We start from the raw sequence: 20,389 nt of genomic DNA, 5'->3' as shown, positions 1-20,389 counted from the left end.
TTTTCTCTAGTTGCGGCGAGTGGGTGCTACTCTTTGTTGCAGTGCAAGGGCTTCTCATTGTGGTGGTTTCTCTTGTTGCAGAGCATGGGCTTCAGTAGTTGTGGCTCGCGGGCTTAGTTGCTCTGTGGCATGTGGGATCCTCCCAGACCAGGGCTCGAACCCGTGTCCCTTGCATTGGCAGGTGGATTCTTAACCACTGCACCACCAGGGGAGCCTTGTTTTAGCTTATTTTAAATGTTCATGTTTGTTTTGTATTTCAATATTTGTTTAGATTTATTCACATACTGACTTCTTGCATACCTCCTTCAGTCTTCACCTCTGGGTCTCATTTGTTTCTTCCTGAAAGCACATCCAACTCTTCACTCATCTGTTCCTCAAGGGTACTGACCACTTCTGGGCTTCAAGCTGCCTTGGATCAACTCCTACCTTTCACAACAGTCCTCTCATGCTCGTGTTTGGGAATGTTTTCTTCTCCAACTTCATCCTACCTGCCTTCTGTCTCTCAAGGCTTCATTATAATTTCTTGTCTAATGAACCCTGCTGTCTTATGGTCTAAAACAGATGTTGATTCATTCATTTTAAAAACATCTTTTCTGTCATCAGAGGGCAAAAAGGAGATACCATGGCATGTGCTCAGACCTCAGGCTTCAAGTGGAAGTCCCACAAGTGTTGATCGCTACATTTTTTTCATTCATGAATGTATCAATTAAAAATCAGGCCAAATATCTTTTACCTGCGGAAATATACATAATCATTTCTCATAGCTATCCCTGACAGTAAGTCTGAAAGCCACTCTCAAGTAGTAGAAAGAACATGGGTTTTTGAGTCATATAACTTGGAGCAAATCTTGATTTCATTATATTCTATTAGACTTCAGGTAGTTATTTAACCTCCTCAGGACAGATGGTCACCTCATCCATAAAATGGAGATGATTATACTTATGTATTTGGAGATTATATAAACAAAGATTATATTAGATTTCCCACAGATGTTACTTTCCTCTTTTGCTATATGGACAATAAAGAATTAAATGTTTTAAATTTTTACTTGTGTCATAAACTTCATCTTCCATCGCATTAAAGTTTTTTTAAAAAGTCCAGTAAGTAATACAGCATATAGCATAGAGTTTGATTTTATACATTCTACCATTCTTTTGTTTTCTGTAATTTTTGTGTTTCTCTATTAGTTGTGATCATATTGAGTTTTAAAATTTATTGTTTTGGCTTTTTTCCTATGCTAACGATATACCAGTGGAATAATGTAGTCGACCCTTGAACAGCGTGGTGGGGGGAGGTTAAGGGCGCTGACCCTCTCTGTAGTTGAAAATCCACTTGTAACTTACAGTCGGCCTTTCATATCTGCAGTTCCTCCACATTTGTGGATTCAACCAACCATGCATCATGCAGTATATGCAGCATTTACTACTGAATAAAATCTGTGTGTATGTGGACTGGTTCAATACAAAACTTTGCTGTTCACGGATCAGTTGTACATTAGAGATGTCAATGAATGTGGAAAACTTCTAAACTACATACTTTTAAAATGAATTAATAGTAATTGATACAGATTCTACTTTTGATAAAAGAATAAACCAGATTTCATAATACAAACATTGACTGCACTTTAAAAAAGTGCACTGGAATAGCCTTATTTTAGCAATTAAGGATTTTTAAAGAGCACAGTTTCCCCCCTCAAAAATTTGGTTAACAGAACTATAGGGTACACATTAAAGGAGCTTATGCAAAAATAAAATTGAAGTAATTAATTTTGAAAAAAATTAAATTTTATGTTGCTTTCAAAAAGGTAAAAAAAAAAAAACCTTTCATCTAAAATCAATAACAGCTCTACATGGTTACAAATGGTCTGCCATCAATACAGCCATCTCTGAATGTCACTTGTTTAGCTACAAAAATTAAGGATCAGACACAAATGAAAGAATATTATGGGCACAAGTAAAATTAAAAAACTACTTAAAAGTCAGGAAACTCAACTTATAACCAGTAATTCAGCAACACAGCACATATTTATAAAGACCCTTCTGGGATAACATATCAGGGGCCTAATGTACATTCAAATCAAGCCAGCTTTTCATGAACTTATTTAATGTAGAAGATTCTTTCTTAACAGTGGAATCTTATAGCCACAAGGTCTCAGTCACCTAGAGCATCATGTTTTGGGAATAAGAAATATGGAACAATGGTTTTGGCTCTATCATAAGAATAATTACATCTTGTTCTGTTTGTCCTAGGAGGAAAGAGAAGCTTATCAGAAAGAAATACAGCTCTGACCTACAGTTTGAGATCTGGCTAGGAGGGAGGAGCTTGCTTAGGGGGCATTTCATTTAGTAAATGACCAGAGCCCTAAGCTAAAAAGGATCCCATGGAGTTTTTTATTTTCAGAGAAGAAAACCCTTGGCTAGATAGAAAAGGTCAGGGAAAGAGGGAGAAAGAAGGGGAAGGAAGGAACCATTCATTTCTTGTTTGTTTTAATTCTGACTTATGAATTTATTAATTTGTAATTGATATAGCTGACATATAATACTATTAGTTTAAGGTATACAACATAATGATTTGATATGTTTATATACTGTGAAATGATTACCACAGTAAGTTTAATTAATATCACTTCACATAGTTTAAAAATTGTTTTCCTTTGATGAGAACTTTAAAGATCTACCCTATTAGCAACTTTCAAATATATCAATAATACAGTATTAACTGTTTCTTTTGCTCTACACTTAGCAGATAGACTGAGGCCAAGGGAATTAAGTCAACACTGAGGAAGAGCTGAGAAATATCCAAAAGAGAAGTCAGATGCTGGTCACGTGACTTATGCCCATGGACAAGCTGTGCCTCGACTGTAGACCTATGTGAGTCAACACGATCTCTTTAATGCTTAAGCCTGTCTGAGCCGGGTTTAGTTACTTGCAATACAGGGTCCTAACCAACAAAATATTGAAATTATAAAAATCTTTAATGAAATGTAAATTTGTATCTGTAGCCTTCGACAACCAGTTTTTAACATAATATGCAAAAATATTCCCCCAGGGATGAAATTATCCAGTAGTTTTCAAAGGTACTTTTTAATCTTTTCATGGGTGTTGTGGAGGAATAGACAGTAAGGAGAAAGACAGTGGCTGGAAATCTTTGTGAGTACATCCTACCACAGATTCTGGATCCATTACAGTGGCAAAGAATAATATCCTCCTTTATTTTGGCTTTTCATATCAGTACGGTGTATAATATGGAAAAACTCCTGTTGCCATATGCCAAAACCTCCCAACCCCTCCCCCGGTGGTTTTTCAAAAACCACCACCACCACACATTTAAAGGAATCCGGTAGTTGTGTTTAACATGAAGGTATGGGTAAACCCCCTAGTTTTAGAGGACCTGAATTAACTGCTTTCAGACAGCATCTTTGAAAAGTTGTCAATGAAGTGTTGAGACAAATGTGCTACTTTCTCAGTGTTCTCCAAATCTTACTGAAGTTCAATCTATGAAGCATAAAATCCTCTTTAGTCTTAGAGGTAATAAGAGCTACTATTTATTGAGTACTTATTATGTGTCAGATACTGTGGCAAAATGCTTCATATACATTTACTCATTTAATTTCTAATTCTTCTTTTAGCAGGGCTTATTTTTAAAATTCCAAATGAAATGTTATGAACAGCACTTTCCAGAGTATGGCCATGAAATGATAACCTTGGGATTGATACTGGTGCCTTATTTTATGAAGATTTCTTGTCTTCCAAGATTTGCAGGTCCCATCTTATACACCTAGAATGGCTGCAACTGACTGGTTAATTTCTGAGGCTGGACATTGAACTTCATCTAAGAGCTTGTAATAGCAAAGGTAAAACACTGGAAAACTACAAATTTACCATGATCTCAATCACATCAAGAAACCAGATGACTTGGAGAGCCCTTACAGCAATCTGCCTCTAATAATCTTGCTCAGTACGTACTACAGAAAATGAAGTTTATACAAATTTCAAACCAGCTACTCAAAACGTGGTATGTGAATATGGTACCAGTCTGCAAACTGTTACTAGCATGGGACAACATTTTCTATATTACTGATTATTAACTACAATGCCTAGTTTGGCTAACTTTTTTTAAATAGCAAGATATTCTTGATGAAGGAGACTGTGTTGACTTATTTTCTAGCCCAACCTCTTTACCCACCATGAACTGGTAACAAACAGCTTGTGGACCAGCTGTTTTGAGCAACATTGTTCTAGACCTCAATTTTGGATATTACCTCTAGTTTTTCTGTCCCTGATGCCACACAAAATTTAAGTAAATTAACAACCAAATACTTAGCTTAAACAGTTACATAGTAATGGAAAAAGCAATAAAAATCAGCAATTGACCTCACCTTTGACAGAAGCAATTTCACACAGGAAACATGACCTTCATAGACGGCAGACAGAAGAGGTGTAATATGATGTTTATCTGGAGCCTATGAAATAATAAAGATATAGATCACCTCATCCATTTTTCATTTATTCCTTCCTTCTAGATCTAATTAGGGAATGCTCATAAATATTTCAAAATCGGTGTTTACCCATTTTTAGCCTCTTAGGAGCTGCTAGAGGCCCAAGCCCACACGCAGTTTCTCCTTGGGAGTCAGCCGAGTGAAACAGATGGAGCAGGGCTTTGACCCCATCTCAAATCTGGGCTCTGCCACTTACTGCATGACTAATTACTTAACCTCTCTGAGCCTCAACTCCGCATTACTGTAGACGTGCCAATGTGGTGCAGGAAGGGAATCTCGAGAGGGGTGGAACATAGCCAATGAAGAGGTAAAAGATTGCCACAATTGGGCCACGTGACATGGTATCCCCTGAGATGTGAAAAGTTCATCTCACTTGCTGTCATGGTTACTTAAACATTTTTCTAAAACTCTGAAATGCAACAGCTACAAAAGGCAAGAGTCAAGAGATGACTGCTGTCTGACTTTTGACCAAAAATCCAGTTTAGATTTCTCATGACTGCAGAGCCCTATGCTCCATTGGGTGATAGCTATTTGCCACCTACAGATAGTGCTAACTAACTCTCACATTGCTTTAGAACTTGAAAAGGAAACATCTACCCCCCAGTTTTATCAGTTAAAAAAAAAAATCAACTTGTTCTGCTTATTTTAAAAAAAATCACAACTATGTATTTCTAAGTTACAGAAATTTGGTATAATTTCAGACTATATTCTTACTTCATATGAGGTTTCCACCAGTAACTATTTTATAAATCTACAGAAAACAATTACCCAAAAGCATACAAGAATTTTTTCTAGAATGACAATGTTCTTTACATACATTAATATCTGCTCCTTTCAGCAGCAGAAATTCCAGGATTTCAAGCTGCCCACAATCTGCTGCATAATGAAGAGGCTTCCTTCCACCTTCTAGTGTCCGGTTGACGTCTTCTCCCTTATAAAAGAAGCCAAATGAAAACAATATTCATAAGGATGGTAGACTGAAGAAGGGAACTGAGGCACCTGCTATTTTTACTTTCTTAAAGCTGCAAGGGTTTCATGAAAGAATTACATTTCTTGCAAAGTGAAATAAGTAACCAAGAACTTTAAATTCTGTACAAATAGCACACAGCATGACAGCAATTCAAATCATGATTAGTCAAGCTGAAAACAATAAAAAAATGCTAAATGTAATGAAATCTATTATTGTGCTCTATTTCTAAGGAGTTCAATCAGCACGATGTCAAGATGTGGCCATCAAAGACTGATGAGTTCAAATACTTAGATTTTACACAGATCATATGACATGTATTTTAATACTTCAGAGAAAGCATCACTACTTTGATGGAGGCAGACATCATCATCACAAGGTAATGAGTATTAGCTATTAAGAATTCATTTCATTCATTCAGCATTTAAGCGCTATTGTATGGCCGGCTCTGTGCACACAGGGGACAATAGTGAGCAAAATCAGAAATGGCTGCTGACTGCACAGAGTTTACCATCCAGTGTGGGAGGCAGATTTTAATCAAATAATCACATGACTAAACATAATGACGATAACAATACCTACATCTAATGGAGTTGTGGTGAGGGTTAAACTAAATGATCCATGTAGAGCACGTAAGATATTATAGCTAATATTAATAGAAATATGATTAGCTATTATTATAAGTTACCTATGTACATATGAGATATACTCAAATTCTGAATGAAATCCATTACTCAGTCTTTTCTTTTTAATGTTAAGGGTCACTATAAAGATAATGCATCAGTTTTTCAAACAATGAAGTTATTAAATTCAAACAACAATTTGAAATCTTTAAATATATAGAGGTATTTTTTTTTTCCGTTAAGGAAAAAGTTTAACTCCAGGGTTTTACATCCTCCAGTAAGTATCAGAGTGAGCTATATTATCTTACTTATGGTTCAAGGGCTGGTACTTAAAAAAAAAAAAAAAAAAAGCATTCCAAGAGGTGATATCACGTGCCTGTCACAACAATCAGTGGAGGCATCAGAGCTTTAAGTCAGGAAACGAAATTACACAGTGTTCCCGAGTTCCAGGCCAGATGTATATTTCAAATATATTGTCTCTGTGGAGGATCAAGAATTTCATCAAAAATAATTGTCCTCTTTTGAATTAATAATAAAACAACCCTTTTCTGTTAAGAGTACTTGAGTAATTCACAGCAGTAACTTCTAATGGGTTGTTTATTCAAGTCAACATGTGATATTTACAGTAAAATAGGGCCTCTTATAAAGTATATGAATATAGAAGAAAGGTGTATAACATACTTAAGATCAACGAAGGCTGGGTTAGAGCTCCAATTCTACCAGTCAGTTGTAGGACCTTAGACTAGTTACTTTCTAAATCTTTGTTTTCTTATCTGTAAAATGGGACTAAAAATAAACCTGGGGGGGGGGTTGGGTTAGTGTATCATCAAATGAGATAATCCATGTAAAGTATCTAACACACTACCTCACAGGGTAATATGTTTAATAGAGGTTAAGTATTATTGCTGTGCATTCCTAATGTTGGTTTATACTGGTTCTAAAAGATTATCCAAAATTAGGTTAATGCAGGTTTCTGCATAATGGCTGAAATACAAAGATATGATTTATTACAATATACTTTATATTCAGAAACAAATTTAAACGTAAGGGTGACTTGGGGTACCACCTTAGTCTTTATTCACAACTGTAGAAATGTGAGGCTTTGAGGCAAAGAGGTACTCCTTCAAATGATTTGGATAAAACTAGTTTTCCTTTCATTATTTCTTTTCCATTATTTACATTAACTGGAGAGGATTAACTGGAGAGGATTAACTGGATAGGCCTTTTCAGTGAAACAAAGTAAAGAAATAACTGCAGTAAGTATTCAACAAGATAGCTTTGTCAAAAAGGTATTTTCCTGGGTTTCCCTGGTGGTGCAGTGGTTGAGAGTCCGCCTGCCGATGCGGGGGACACGGGTTCGTGCCCCGGTCGGGGAGGATCCCACATGCTGCGGAGCAGCTGGGCCCGTGAGCCATGGCCGCTGAGCCTGCGCGTCCGGAGCCTGTGCTCCGTGACAGGAGAGGCCACAACGGTGGGAGGCCCGCGTACCGCAGAGAAAAAAAAAAAAAAGATATTTTCCTGAGTCAAAATATGCACTATCTTCCTTCCTTACTTAGTACAAGCATGCAAAATGCATATGAAAAGGAACTGTTGTGAGTTTAAACTTTCTCCTTTATCCCTGCAGATGCTGCTTTACAATTCTTATTTTAGCAGACAAAAGTGACAATACTGGAAAGGCTTTGTAAAGTGAATGACAGGAAAGAAAGGATTTTCTTCTGCAGGCCTTTGCAAAAGCAGTACTTACTGAGAAATTTATAGTACTAAATGCCTGTATTGGAAAAGTAGAAAGGCCTCAAATTAACGATCTTTGTACTTCTACCTTAAGAAACTAGGGGGAGGGCTTCCCTGGTGGCGCAGTGGTTGAGAGTCCGCCTGCCGATGCAGGGAACACGGGTTCGTGCCCCGGTCTGGGAAGATCCCACATGCTGCGGAGCAGCTGGGCCCGTGAGCCATGGCCACTGAGCCTGCGCGTCTGGAGCCTGTGCTCCGCAATGGGAGAGGCCACAACAGTGAGAGGCCCGTGTACCGCAAAAAAAAAAAGAAACTAGGGGGAGAAATGACATATGGAAATCTCTGTACCTTGCTCAGTTTTGCTATGAACCTAAAAAATGCTCTAAAAAATAAAGTCTATTAAAAAATTAAATTCAAAATAAGCAGAAATCAATGAAATGAAAACAGGAAAATAATAGAAATCAAAATCTGATTCTCTGACATCAATACAACTGATAAATCTCTAGCCAGAATGATCAGAAAAAAAAATGACAGAAAGTGCTAATATTAGACTTCACAGACTATCTTCCCACAAAGAAACTCCCATGCCCCAGGTGGCTACACTGGTAAATTTTTACCAAACATTTAAGGAAAAAAAGAGTAATACCAATTCTACATGCTCTTCCAGAAAACAGAAAGCACCCAAACTCATTCTATGGGGTGAGCATTACTCTGATTCTAAAACGAGACAAAGACTTACAAGAAAAGAACACCACAGGCTAATGTCCCTCAGGAACACAAATTCTAAACAAAATTTGAGCAAACTGAATCCAACAATATATAGAAAGTTTAATAATAGACCATGACCAAGTAGTGTTTACCCCAGGAATACAAGGTTGGTTGAATATTTGAAAAAGTCAGTCAACATAATTCACTATTTTAACATCTAAACAAAGAAAAATCATATAATCATCTCAAAAAGTATCTGACAAAATCCAACATCCTTTACTGATAAAAACTCAGTAAACTAGGAAAAAGAGGACACTTCCCTGGCCTAATAAGGGGCTTCTACAAAAAAAGTACAATTAACATCATACTTAATTTGTGACAGATTGAATGCTTTTCTCCTAAAATCAGGAACAAGACAAGATGTCAGTTTCTACCTTCTATTCCACACTGTGCTGGAGGTTCTAACCAGTGCAACTAGGGAACAAACAAACAAACCCCATCTCTTTTGAAAAGGAAGCAGTATAACTGTCTTTATTTGCAGATGGTGTGATTGTCTATGCAGAAAGTCCAATGGAATCTACCAAAGAGTTACTAGAACTAATAAGTAATTTTAGCAATGCTGAAGGACAAAAGATCAATATACCAAATCAACTGCATTTTTGTATAGCACTAGCAATTAATAATTGCAAATAATTAATAATTGCAAATCAAAACCAATAGTATTTACAATAGCATACAAATTTATGAAATACTTAGTAAGTCTAACAAAAAATGTACAATATCTATATACTGAAAACTGCCAAACACTGTTGAAGAGAAATTAGAGGATCTAAATAAATAAATGGAGAGATACACAGCATGTTCATGAATTGGGAGACTCATTACTGTAAAGATGTCAATTTTCCACAGATTGATGTATAGAGTCAATGCAATACCAGTTAAAACTTTAGCAGGCTTTTTAAAAAGAAATTGACAGGACTTCCTTGGTGGCGCAGTGGTTAAGAATCCACCTGCCAATGCAGGGGACACGGGTTCGAGCCCTGGTCCGGGAAGATCCCACATGCCGCGGAGCAACTAAGCCCATGTGCCACAACTACTGAGCCTGCGCTCTAGAGCCCGTGAGCCACAACTACTGAGCCCGCATGCCACAACTACTGAAGCCTGCGCGCCTAGAGCCTGTGCTCCGCAACAAGAGAAGCCACGGCAGTGAGAAGCCTGCGCACCACAACAAAGAGTAGCCCCGCTCTCCGCAACTAGAGAAAGCCTGTGCACAGCAACGAAGACCCAACGTAGCCAAAAATAATAAAATAAAAATTTTAAAAAGAAAGTGACAAACTGACCCTAAATTTCATATGGAAATACAATCTATAACAGCCAAAACAACTTTGAAAAGAAAGAACAATTTGGAGAGCTAACACTACCTGATTTCAAGAATTATTAAAAACTGCAGTAATCAAGAAAGCATGGTATTGGCATAAAATTATAAAATATGCAAACATATATACTGATAGAAAGCAGATTAGTGGTTGCTTAATAGGGGGTAACAGAAGGGAGGGACTATGAAGGGGCACTTGAGGGTAATGAAATCTAGTCATCTGGACTATGGTGATGGTTTCATGATTGTATACGTGTCAAAACTTATCAAATTGCACTCTTTAAATATCTGCAGTTTCTTGCATTTCAATTACACCTCAGTAACATAGACTTTCCTAAATCAAGTCTCTGTGGCTCTAATTCTTGTAAAATGAGATGCTAACAAATCAATATTTGAGGTAGAATAGGTGTAGGAATGAGTAACAGTACCTTCATGGGAGACTTAAAGAGCAAAAGCTATTTGAGGTCAAGTTCCTTCATTGTTAGTGCTGAATGAGAAGCTCCTGACTTCTGTAACCAACAAACTACACGGAACAAGAAGTTTTTAAGTGGGATAAGAGTGGATCCATACGACTCCTACTAGCTGGGTGGGCTTTAGAGGTCAGGTCAAAACAATTGTCTGGATTGCTGAAAAAAACCTCTTACTTGGCACCCCCAACTTCCAGCCCCATTATGCCTACTCCATCCTTTACTCTGCAGCTACAGGGACCTTGCTAAACACAAAATGTGGTCACATTATTCCCCTTTTAAAAGTACTCTGAAGACCACCCATTGCTCCTAGAGAATAGGTCTAAACAACTAAACACGGTTTACAAGACTTGGAGTGATCTATATCCAGTGATTACCTTTCCAGCTTTAATTCTCACAGCACTCCTCCCCACTGTCCTTTGTTCAGTTAATTCCTACTAATTCTTTAGAATCAAGCTTTAATCAAACTTCCTCTGGAAAGTCATCTTTTAACTACTGCAACTTTGAGTCATACGACCTTCACAGGGGTGCCCAAAGCACCTTGTATTTCCCTGTCACATTCTACTTAACCTGCCTCTGTCTGTATCCTCTGTGAACACAGGTCAGGTATCATGTCACTATTATTTACTTTTGCAGCTCCAGTGCCTAGTATACCTTCTGACACATACTAAATTTTACATGATAGAAGCTTTTAGACTGAACAAATGGTGAAATTGCTGAAGCAAAAGACTTGGAAGTAAGTCATCTTCTATTTCAAGCAAATACTGATAATGCATTAGTTATCCAGTAACAGCAGCAGTTACTTGAGATCAGTGGTATGTTTACTGATGTAGGGGTTTGAATGACAATTTCACCAGCTTTCCAGCAGTCTGGATGGGTGGTAACTTCAGTAGTGGTGGTGAAATAGGGAAGGAAGATAGTGCTCTATCTAGTTCCTTTCTCCTCACCCTTGGCATTAGTGAGTTACATCAGAAGAGAGGATGTTAGATACCTATTCTGTAATCTTCATTCTAACTTCATGAAACATTACCAGCTACAGAGAAAAATTTAACCCTAATTTTGTCTCCCAGATTCTGGGGATAGAAGAGAGAGATGCACAATTTCAACAGGTCCCTTAGCATTACATGACAATCTTACCATGTTCCTTTTTATCTTTTCTACCTTCCACAGCGGCTATTTTAAATCTCTTTCATTTTTTTATAAGGCTCCTGCTTCTTTTTTATTCTCAGCAGATAACCTCATATCCTTCTTCAAACAGAAAACTGTCTTCGGACATGAACTTCCTCCCGAGCTTCTCTCTACGCAACTGACAAATCCTTTCCTATCTAAAGCCAATCCCTCACCTAAGTTTTAGATATCATCCTTTCTTGTTTTCTTAAACTTATTTCTTTATTTATCCCTTTTCTTGCCTGTGTTTTCAACCTCTCCTGCTGTACTGGCTCCTTCTCATCAGAATATGCCATTCTCAACTCTTCGGCTAAAAACGCAAACAGCAACACAAAAAACTATCCTTAGACGCAAAAAAAATTAAAGAAAAAAAAAAACTATCCTTAGACGTGATATTCACCTTTTAGTTACTATTCTCTTTCCTCCCTTTCACGGCTGAACTTGCCAAAAGCATTGTCTGTATTTGCTACCTCCAGTTTCTTACTTGTTTTAATCTGGCTTCCACCCTCAATACTACACCATAGCCATTTTTGCTGAGATCAAAGACCTCCACGTTGCAAAATGCAAAGGTTATCTTAGTCCTCACCTTAATTGACCTCCCAACAGTGATAAAGTTGATCACTCCTTCCTTTTTTAAACACTCTCTCTTCCCTTGATTTCAGGGACACCACATTATTGTAGTTTTCCTCCTGCTCTCTATTCCTTCGTTGTTTCCTCTTCTGACTTGTCCACTTCTACTAGATGTTTAAAACAAATTTTTGAAATCCTGGTTATGAATTCAGATTATCATATATTTATAATTCAAACAGTTGCTAAAAATTGGTTAGCCTTATAGTCTTGTAATAGTATCTTTATAGGAATACCTTGATTACAGAATTTGGGGGGATTTCCTTAGTGACAAAGTTTATGTGTTTTTAAAGACATCATCATGCAGTAATATCACTGTCAGAGAGTTGGGCAGCAATAAATTTTCACCATGATATGGGTGTAAATAACCAGGCAGGTGACAAGTAACTCTGCACACAGCTTCTATTTGCCATATGCAGTTCAAGTAAAGCAGGCTGACAAATCTAACTTGTCACCACATCCAGGCTTGTCTAGCTTCACCTTTCCCTTTTTAGCAAGAATAATTTAACCAGTTTCATTTTAATCTCCTTCCTGTCATTGCACTATGAAGCCTGTTGGTTGTTAAATATACAACAGATTTTTATTACATTAAAATTGTACTTTTTACCATATTTTTCTTGTACCAAGAAAGTTGTTTTGATGCTATTTTTTTCTAAATATGACATATTCCAGATGTTATATATGTATATATAACATATATATGTAATATTGGATATATGAAATAATACTGTTTCATGATATTTTCTGGTGAGTAGTTTAAATTAATATACTCTATCCAGAACCACTATAGTGACCATGAATGAATGCTTTAGGATGTGTTGATTCCTGATGCTCCTCAATAATGACATTATTGGCATTTGAGAAAGCTGGTCATGTTTTTTTTACGTCTCAAGTACCACTGCTCTAAATAACCATGAGCCTCAGCTATACTGATAAATTCTCTTATCTGACTAGAAATATATTGGTACAGTGATCTAGTTCTATCTTTAGTATCAATAAATCAACTAGCATTTACTGAGAAACCATGTTCCTAGCCTTGTGCTAGGCATGCTAAGGGTACAAGAAAGTGGAATTGTGGGTCTCTGCCCACAAGAACTTTACTCTTCACTATTAACTAATTTAACAAAATATGTATGAATTTCTATCTATCTATTATCTATCTATCTACCTAATACACTCACAAAAATATAAAATAACCTACCCTACTAACTCTCTACCCGGTACTTCTCAAACGTTTTCACTGAAGTACTCCAAATAGCAAAGGATAGAAAATATATGCTTCTCTGAGTCTGAAAGTAGAATCCTAAACAAATTAAAAATTCATTCAAATATATCTGCACAAATATGCATGTATCATATATACATATGTATGTTCTCTTTGTTTTAATATAAAAGCCACAGCTCAAAACCCATAGCTACTGCTATGGGTTTTGCCCAAGGATGCTTCAGGAATTTGGGCCATGTGTACTCTATGTCTTAGAGTAACTCCTTGGAAGACCATGAGCAGACTATTGAAGAGCACAGTACAATTTAATTCAGTCTCATCTATTTCTGATGCCATGAATATAGTATGCTAATTTGTGTACCTTTCCTCTTGAGATCTACAGACCACCAGGCAATCAGTGAACAGACTTTCAAAAAGCTTACTAATTCTTTGTGTGTGCATAAAATTTTCTAGGTAAAGAGTCTAAAGGGGGCCATGACCCCTGAGAGGTTAGGAACCCCTTCCTCTAACGTTCACTGCCTAGTTTTCTACTTTATGAAGAGAAGTAGTATTAAATGGTGGAAAGAACACCAAACAGAAGCCCTCGGCTCTAAGTTACCTCTGCTACTGCCCACAATGGGGAAGTAAGAAGCTTGGAAGACCTTAGTTTCCTCACTGAAAAATCTGTGGTTGGAGGAGATGACCTCTAAAGTCTTTTATAGTTAGCTTACTTTTACGGTTAAATGCATCTGGGAACAATTGTTCCCCCCGCCCCCCCTTATATTCTAGACCAGAGAAATAGGTGTTTCTGTACTTCTGGCCATGAAAACAAAGTAGTTTAAGAGACTGGATGCAGAAAATGGCTGCTACAGTAGGTATATTTAACTTTCCACAAAAGTTGGATCAAGCAAGAAGATTTAATACAACAACATGAACAATGTAAAAAATATATACATACATTTCAAAGTTAAAAATTTTTTTCTTTCAAATCTATTATTACTTTGAGTTGTTTTACTAACAAAAGTAGGCATGGATCTAAAACTGATGAAATACAGTATTTGAAAAAGATACGCTATTTACAATTAATTTAATTCAACAAATACTTAACGAGCCTACTTGCTACTGTGCTACTTGCTTGGGATAAAATAGAAAGGCCCAGCTCTGACTCAAAGAATTTGCTGCCTTCTTTGGAAGCTAGCAGGCAAATAAATGAATGCCATTTATTTGAGTACTACAAAATAAAGAAGAGCCTTAATGAACAGAATGTTCAATACCTTAGTGTGTGGGCAATTCATCTTTTACTGCCATTTAGTTTTTCATGTATTTTTATCTTGTTAATTAGACTTTAAAGGTTCTTAGGGGTCAGAAACTGCATCTTACACTTTTCATTTCTACCATAATTCCAAATATGGTATTTTTAAACCTCAATAAAAATTTGTTTTGATTGCTGATTATAATAGCATAGTATAAAATGCTAAATTAAGAAATAACAGTATTCAACAGGGTGTCTACTGATTTGGAGAGTGTGGAGGTATGCATATGCGAGAATGGTGCCTGGAGAAATTAATTGATATATTATAGTGTATGTTAATTCTCATAGGCCAACTGGAAATCCAAGAGGTGCTCATTTGGAAAGCATCTACTATATACAGTGCTGTTTTGAGGATTCAATGAAATAACATAATGTACCTGTACAGTAAGCACTCAAAAAATGTCAACCAATATTATTATTATTAGAGGCCTCAATAGTTCTCATTTGAATAGTTTTCCACTCAATTTTTCCACCTTCAACAATTCAACAAATGTAAATCAAGTAAATTAAAGTTCCTAAAGAGTAACACTGATCACACCTCTTCCTCATGCAAAAAAATTTCAACTGCTCCCTTTTGTTGAATAGAAAATCCTCACCGTGATACTCATCCTCAATTCAACACCAACTTACTACTCTGGCTTTTTTATTCTGAAACACTGTGCTCCCAACACATGAGATGTGCTTTCCCACATCTGGAAAACTTCATGATGTCGCCTTTCTTTGGCATAGTCACCCCACTTCCACTCATGTCGTGGTGTAATGAGATTCCACTTACCCTTCAAGATCTATTTTCTCTCTAAAACTTTTACCTGATACTCCCCTGCCCACTATACTCTTGATATAAAATTCCCTCCTTTTAATCCTCATAGTTCTTATTTATATGTCTCTTACTACATTTACGTTTAATTAGGTATTTCAATGATGTAACTCCGTTAAAGAAAGGACAATGCTTTACTTATTTATATATATTGTCTACAATGTCTGTGGGTGACTTGTGCATAAAAGTCCAATTTAAAGAATTAGTGTAATCATTTATACCATCTTTGTCATATTATGTAACCTGTTGTTTACCAAAACATATACATATACAAAACAAATATAAAGAGGTATGTATTTAAAAAACATTGTTAAGAGTGTCTGAAAGCCACATAATCTCCTTGTTGGAAAGGATTCTGTTATCTAATTCAACCACCCATATTGCGTTTGAATCCCTGCTTGTGCATGCCCAACACATAACTGAATCTCTCTAATGAAAGGCAATTCAAGACCTTACAAATCAGTCTATTCCTTATTTAAATGCTGGAAAATTCACTGTTTACAGGTTCTGATCCTATCCTCTGGGGACACATGGAACAAGGAGTCCCTATTTGCATGTTAGATTATTAATTGTTTAGCAGTCAGATGACATAGTAACTAAAATGAAATCTTTTCTATATGACTTGCTGTTATCCTGAACTTGGATTACTGACTTTCTGAGTATATATGGAGGGCCATTACATTAACTGCTACTAAATTGCATCTTAAAATGATCGTCTTATTTTTCCAGGCTGCCAAGTTCTTTCTAGAGTCTTATTAAAAGGAATTTGTTAGTCCTCATCTGCCCCTCCCTCCAGCTGCATCTCACCTATCTTCATGATGGTCACCTAAAGACATTAAAATTAAGTAAGAAAAGTCTAGGGAATGAGCCCCACCAGTGTCAGGAAGCTTCCTTCAGTTTGCTACATAAAGAGATAGGTAGTGTATTTGGGTACTACTGTTCAAACAGTCTTAAATCTCGTTCATCACACTCTCATCTAACTATCCTTTCCCATATGCCCCCAAGCATACCATTAAAACATCCAAATTTCAATGAAATGCTTGAGAGTTCCTTTATCTAACAGTCTAGGAACTGCAAAAATGGAAATTATTATGGCAGGACTTAAGGTCTAAGTGATCTCTTTGTAAGTGTTACAAACAACCCTACTACTAACATACACACACACTTAAAAAGTAACATGATCAATAAATAAAATTTGAAAAATAAGAGATGTTTCTTCTAGTGAATCCTGCGATCCAAAATATGACCATTATTAGTACCTTGCTGTACTTGTTTACTTTTTTCTATGAAAGTAGCTGCTTGAAAAAGTTATAATCACACTATTTATTATTTAATATATGAAATATCTTGCCATCATTCTTGAAAGCCACATAATATTCTGTCAAATAGATGTGCCAGTTTACTTAAATATTCTCCTAACTCTGGACATGTGGGTTAACACCAAATACCCTAAAACATTAAAGTTCTTACTTTATAGAACATAACAATATCATATTTCATGAATTCCGAAGCACACATTTTCCTGTATTTTTAACATGTCTGAAATCAGGTCACAAAAGAGAAAATAAAGTCTTACCACTTTACCTTGGTGAGTGGGGAAAGGGTATGGGTTGATTATATGCTTTGTAAAAACACTAACAGTCATTCATTCCTATGCCTTGCTTTGCTATGGAAACTAATAAATGACTGGATCAAGATGCTAAAATGTGAAGTACAGAATTAAATTATACTGAATTTGGAGAACATAAAATGGTGAAATTCATGGCAAGTAGGACCTGTTGATATTATTCTTATGAAATTTGGGTGAGTCTGCCATCAATTAATTTTAGCTCAAAAATTAAACAGAATTTTCATGCTTTTAAATAAATTAAACCCAATAGGAACACATTAAACCCTAATGCTAATACTAAATGTGTGGAAGTTCTGACATCATCTGAATTTTATGTTCACAGACTTAAAAGGAAAGCAAACTGAACTCTAGTATAAGTAATATATCCTGAAGGAAACATTCCCTGATATGCCTGTCCTAACTTCTGTGAAAACAGACAGAAAAAGACTACCCTAAAAAGCTCAGAAAACCAAGCGTATTGGCCAATTACTTGCATATTCATTCTTAGCTGCAGGGTCTGCTCCCGTCAGAGGGAAAAAAAGTGACCCACTATTTCTCCACCCACAAAGGATCATCTTAAGCAGAGACAGAGTCAGAGAGACATAGGCACATTCCTGCCTTAAGACAGAATTTTTTACATAGTGTATTAGAAGCAGGCAATAGAGAGTATAAAAGATCTCACATCAGGCCAACAAAGGCACCCCAAACTAGAATTCTTCTAGCACATACGCAGGTGATAAGTATGGTCAGAAGCAATCCTCACATCCTATCTGTTCACAACCCTGAATCTGGATAGCTTTCCCTCTTTAATAGGTGAGTAACTGGGACTTCCCTGGCAGTCCAGTGGTTAACACTCTGCACTTCCACTGCGGGGGGGGGGGGGGGGGGAAGGGTTTAATCCCTGGTTGAGGAACTAAGATTCCACACGCTGCATGGCGTGGCCAAAAAAAAAAAAAGGAACTACCAGAAGAAAAACAATATGGGGATGTATGAAAACTAATCATATAGCAAAAGAAAAGGAATATCATACTGAAAACTCAACAATTTTAGAAAGCACTTACAGAGTTACCAAAATGGAATCCAAAAGATACGGTTTCTATGAAAAAGGTGTTTTAAAAAGAAAACAGGCAAACATACAAAGTGAACAACTGAGATGCCAGCTGATAAGAAAAGGAAGCTGGCTGAAAAAGTAAAATATAGTAAGGAGACTGAAATTGCAATTGCAAAATTAAAATCTGCACCAAAGTCAGTAGAGTTGGGCAGCACTACTCAAATTAAGAAAATTTAATTAAATAAAGAATTGAGAACAAGCTTAAGAAAATTTCCCATAATACAGAGCTGATAAACAAAGAAAAAAAATAATTTGAAAAAGATGATTGGTATAATTAAAGTTCAAACCTATAAATAATACAGAACCAGAACAAAGGGAACCGAACTAGTTATAAAAGTAAATTTTTTTTGAGCTCAAGAAAGACCTGAGCCTACAGATCATAAAAGCTCATTAGATTACAGACAAAATTGAATAGATCTCCTCCATTAATACAGCTTTACAATTTCTGTTTTATAAAAATAAAATAAAAAGTAAAAAATACATTAACAGGAAAGAAAATTAAATTAGCCTGATCTCTTATTTTTGACCTCCCTACAACACTGAATTCTAAAGAAGAGGGAGAAACTATCTACAATAATGATATCTGGAGGAGGCTTGGGTATCAGGTATAATCCCCTGAGGAGAGTTACTGACACTTATACTAATGGGAAATGTGTGAGGTGTTGGACGTAGGCAGAAGGTTGAGAATTTCTGATTTGCAGTTTGGAAAGAATAAATTATGCAAATCAATATTCATGTGTAAAGGCAGTCTTGGGTATCAGCAAATCAGCAGGTATGTCACCCATGCTCCCCTGAGAGAGGGAGGCAAACATGAGGCAAACCTTAGACTTCTAGTGCAGTAATTCTCCAACATTTTAGTCTCAGGATCCTAGGGTTTTCTTTTTTAAAAAAATATGGGTTATATCTACAAGTACTGATCAAATTTGAAATCAGAAAGCCTTTTAACTGTTTATTAATTCGTTTAGAAATAACAAAAGACATTACATGTTAACAAATGAAATTTCAATAAAAAATAACTATACTTCCCCCACCCCAAAACTGAGGAGGATGGCACTGTATTATATTGGGTTGGCCAAAAAGTTCGTTTGGTTAGCGAACACGTTGTTCAATAAAGTTCTTTGAGAAAATGAAAAATATGTCTTTTATTTTTACTTAAAACTGAATGAACTTTCTGGCCAACCCAATTTTTTTGGTAAATTTTTTAAATGTTCGCTTCAATAGAAGACAACTGAATTCTCATATCTGCTTCCACATTCAATTTGTTTTGACATACTGTTTTGGCTGAAATATATGAAGAAAATTTGGCCTCCCACAGATATGTAGTTGAACAAGTTGAACATTCTTCTTTGACACTGTATTAAAAACTCAACAGGGGGCAGTTTGTTAAAGGTTATTTACAATGTGGAATCTGAAATTGTATCAACAAACTTCATACTCTGTTACATTAAAATGTAACATATTCTGTATTTATTTATTTAATGTATTTATTCATACTCATAAATACATTAAATGTATTTAATGTAACATACTCTGTTACATTAAAATCCATCCATCTACTTACACTTTGAATAGCTCTTTTATCCATGCAGCATGATTCTGTAACCTCATGCATTGGTAATTTAGAAATTGGTTTACTGAGCTATGCAGATCTTCCAAATGTTGACAAATTTCTTTATACAATATCAAAACATCACATTCAATGATATCATTTCAGATCTCATTGGAAAAGTCGTTAAATACTGGGAAGCTGTCAAACTCAAAATGGCAGATATAAATGTTCCAAATTTGAATTTTCTCTTAAAGCTTGAATTTTGTCTTTGGCAATAAAAATTATCAGCTGTTTTCCTTGAACTGACAGTCTCACTAAATTCATCTTCAAGACAATATCTGCCAAATACCCAAGTCTGAATAGCTGAATTTATAATTTGTCAGTGGATTTTTTTTTAATGGTGTTTCATAAAAAAAGGAGCTAGTGCAAGCAAGCTGCAACCCCAACGAATGTAGAAGTACTTTATGAACACTTCCCATTTCTTCACATAGAATACTAAAGAAGTGTACTCCACAATCAAGATTTAGTAGAAGTGAATTATTATTAATCTTCATCAAGGGGATATTTTTTAACTACACATGTGTGTAGGTAAAGTTCACAATGACTAGCAGTTATACAGTTTGG

General features: G+C 36.0%; 1 protein-coding gene across 3 annotated transcripts in view; it reads right to left on the bottom strand.

Moving 5' to 3' along the window:
* MTPN (myotrophin) overlaps window positions 1–20,389 on the bottom strand; it is a 61,373-nt gene that overhangs the window by 18,532 nt on the left and 22,452 nt on the right. For 2 of the 3 annotated variants that reach the window (XM_060156591.1, XM_060156593.1), the window contains exons 2-3: window positions 5,316–5,429; window positions 4,379–4,462 (exon numbers count right to left, since the gene is read on the bottom strand). In XM_060156591.1, coding sequence (XP_060012574.1) covers window positions 4,379–4,462; window positions 5,316–5,429 — 198 coding nt within the window. Of the gene's footprint in view, window positions 1–3,391; window positions 3,778–4,378; window positions 4,463–5,315; window positions 5,430–20,389 lie in introns of those variants that run through there. The other variant, XM_060156592.1, reaches the window with a different exon arrangement.

Source organism: Lagenorhynchus albirostris, chromosome 8 (genome assembly GCF_949774975.1).
Source record: "Lagenorhynchus albirostris chromosome 8, mLagAlb1.1, whole genome shotgun sequence".
Classification (NCBI taxonomy): domain Eukaryota; kingdom Metazoa; phylum Chordata; class Mammalia; order Artiodactyla; family Delphinidae; genus Lagenorhynchus; species Lagenorhynchus albirostris.
The sequence above is the reverse complement of the archived record's forward strand: the minus strand, read 5'-3'. Positions and strand labels throughout refer to the sequence as shown.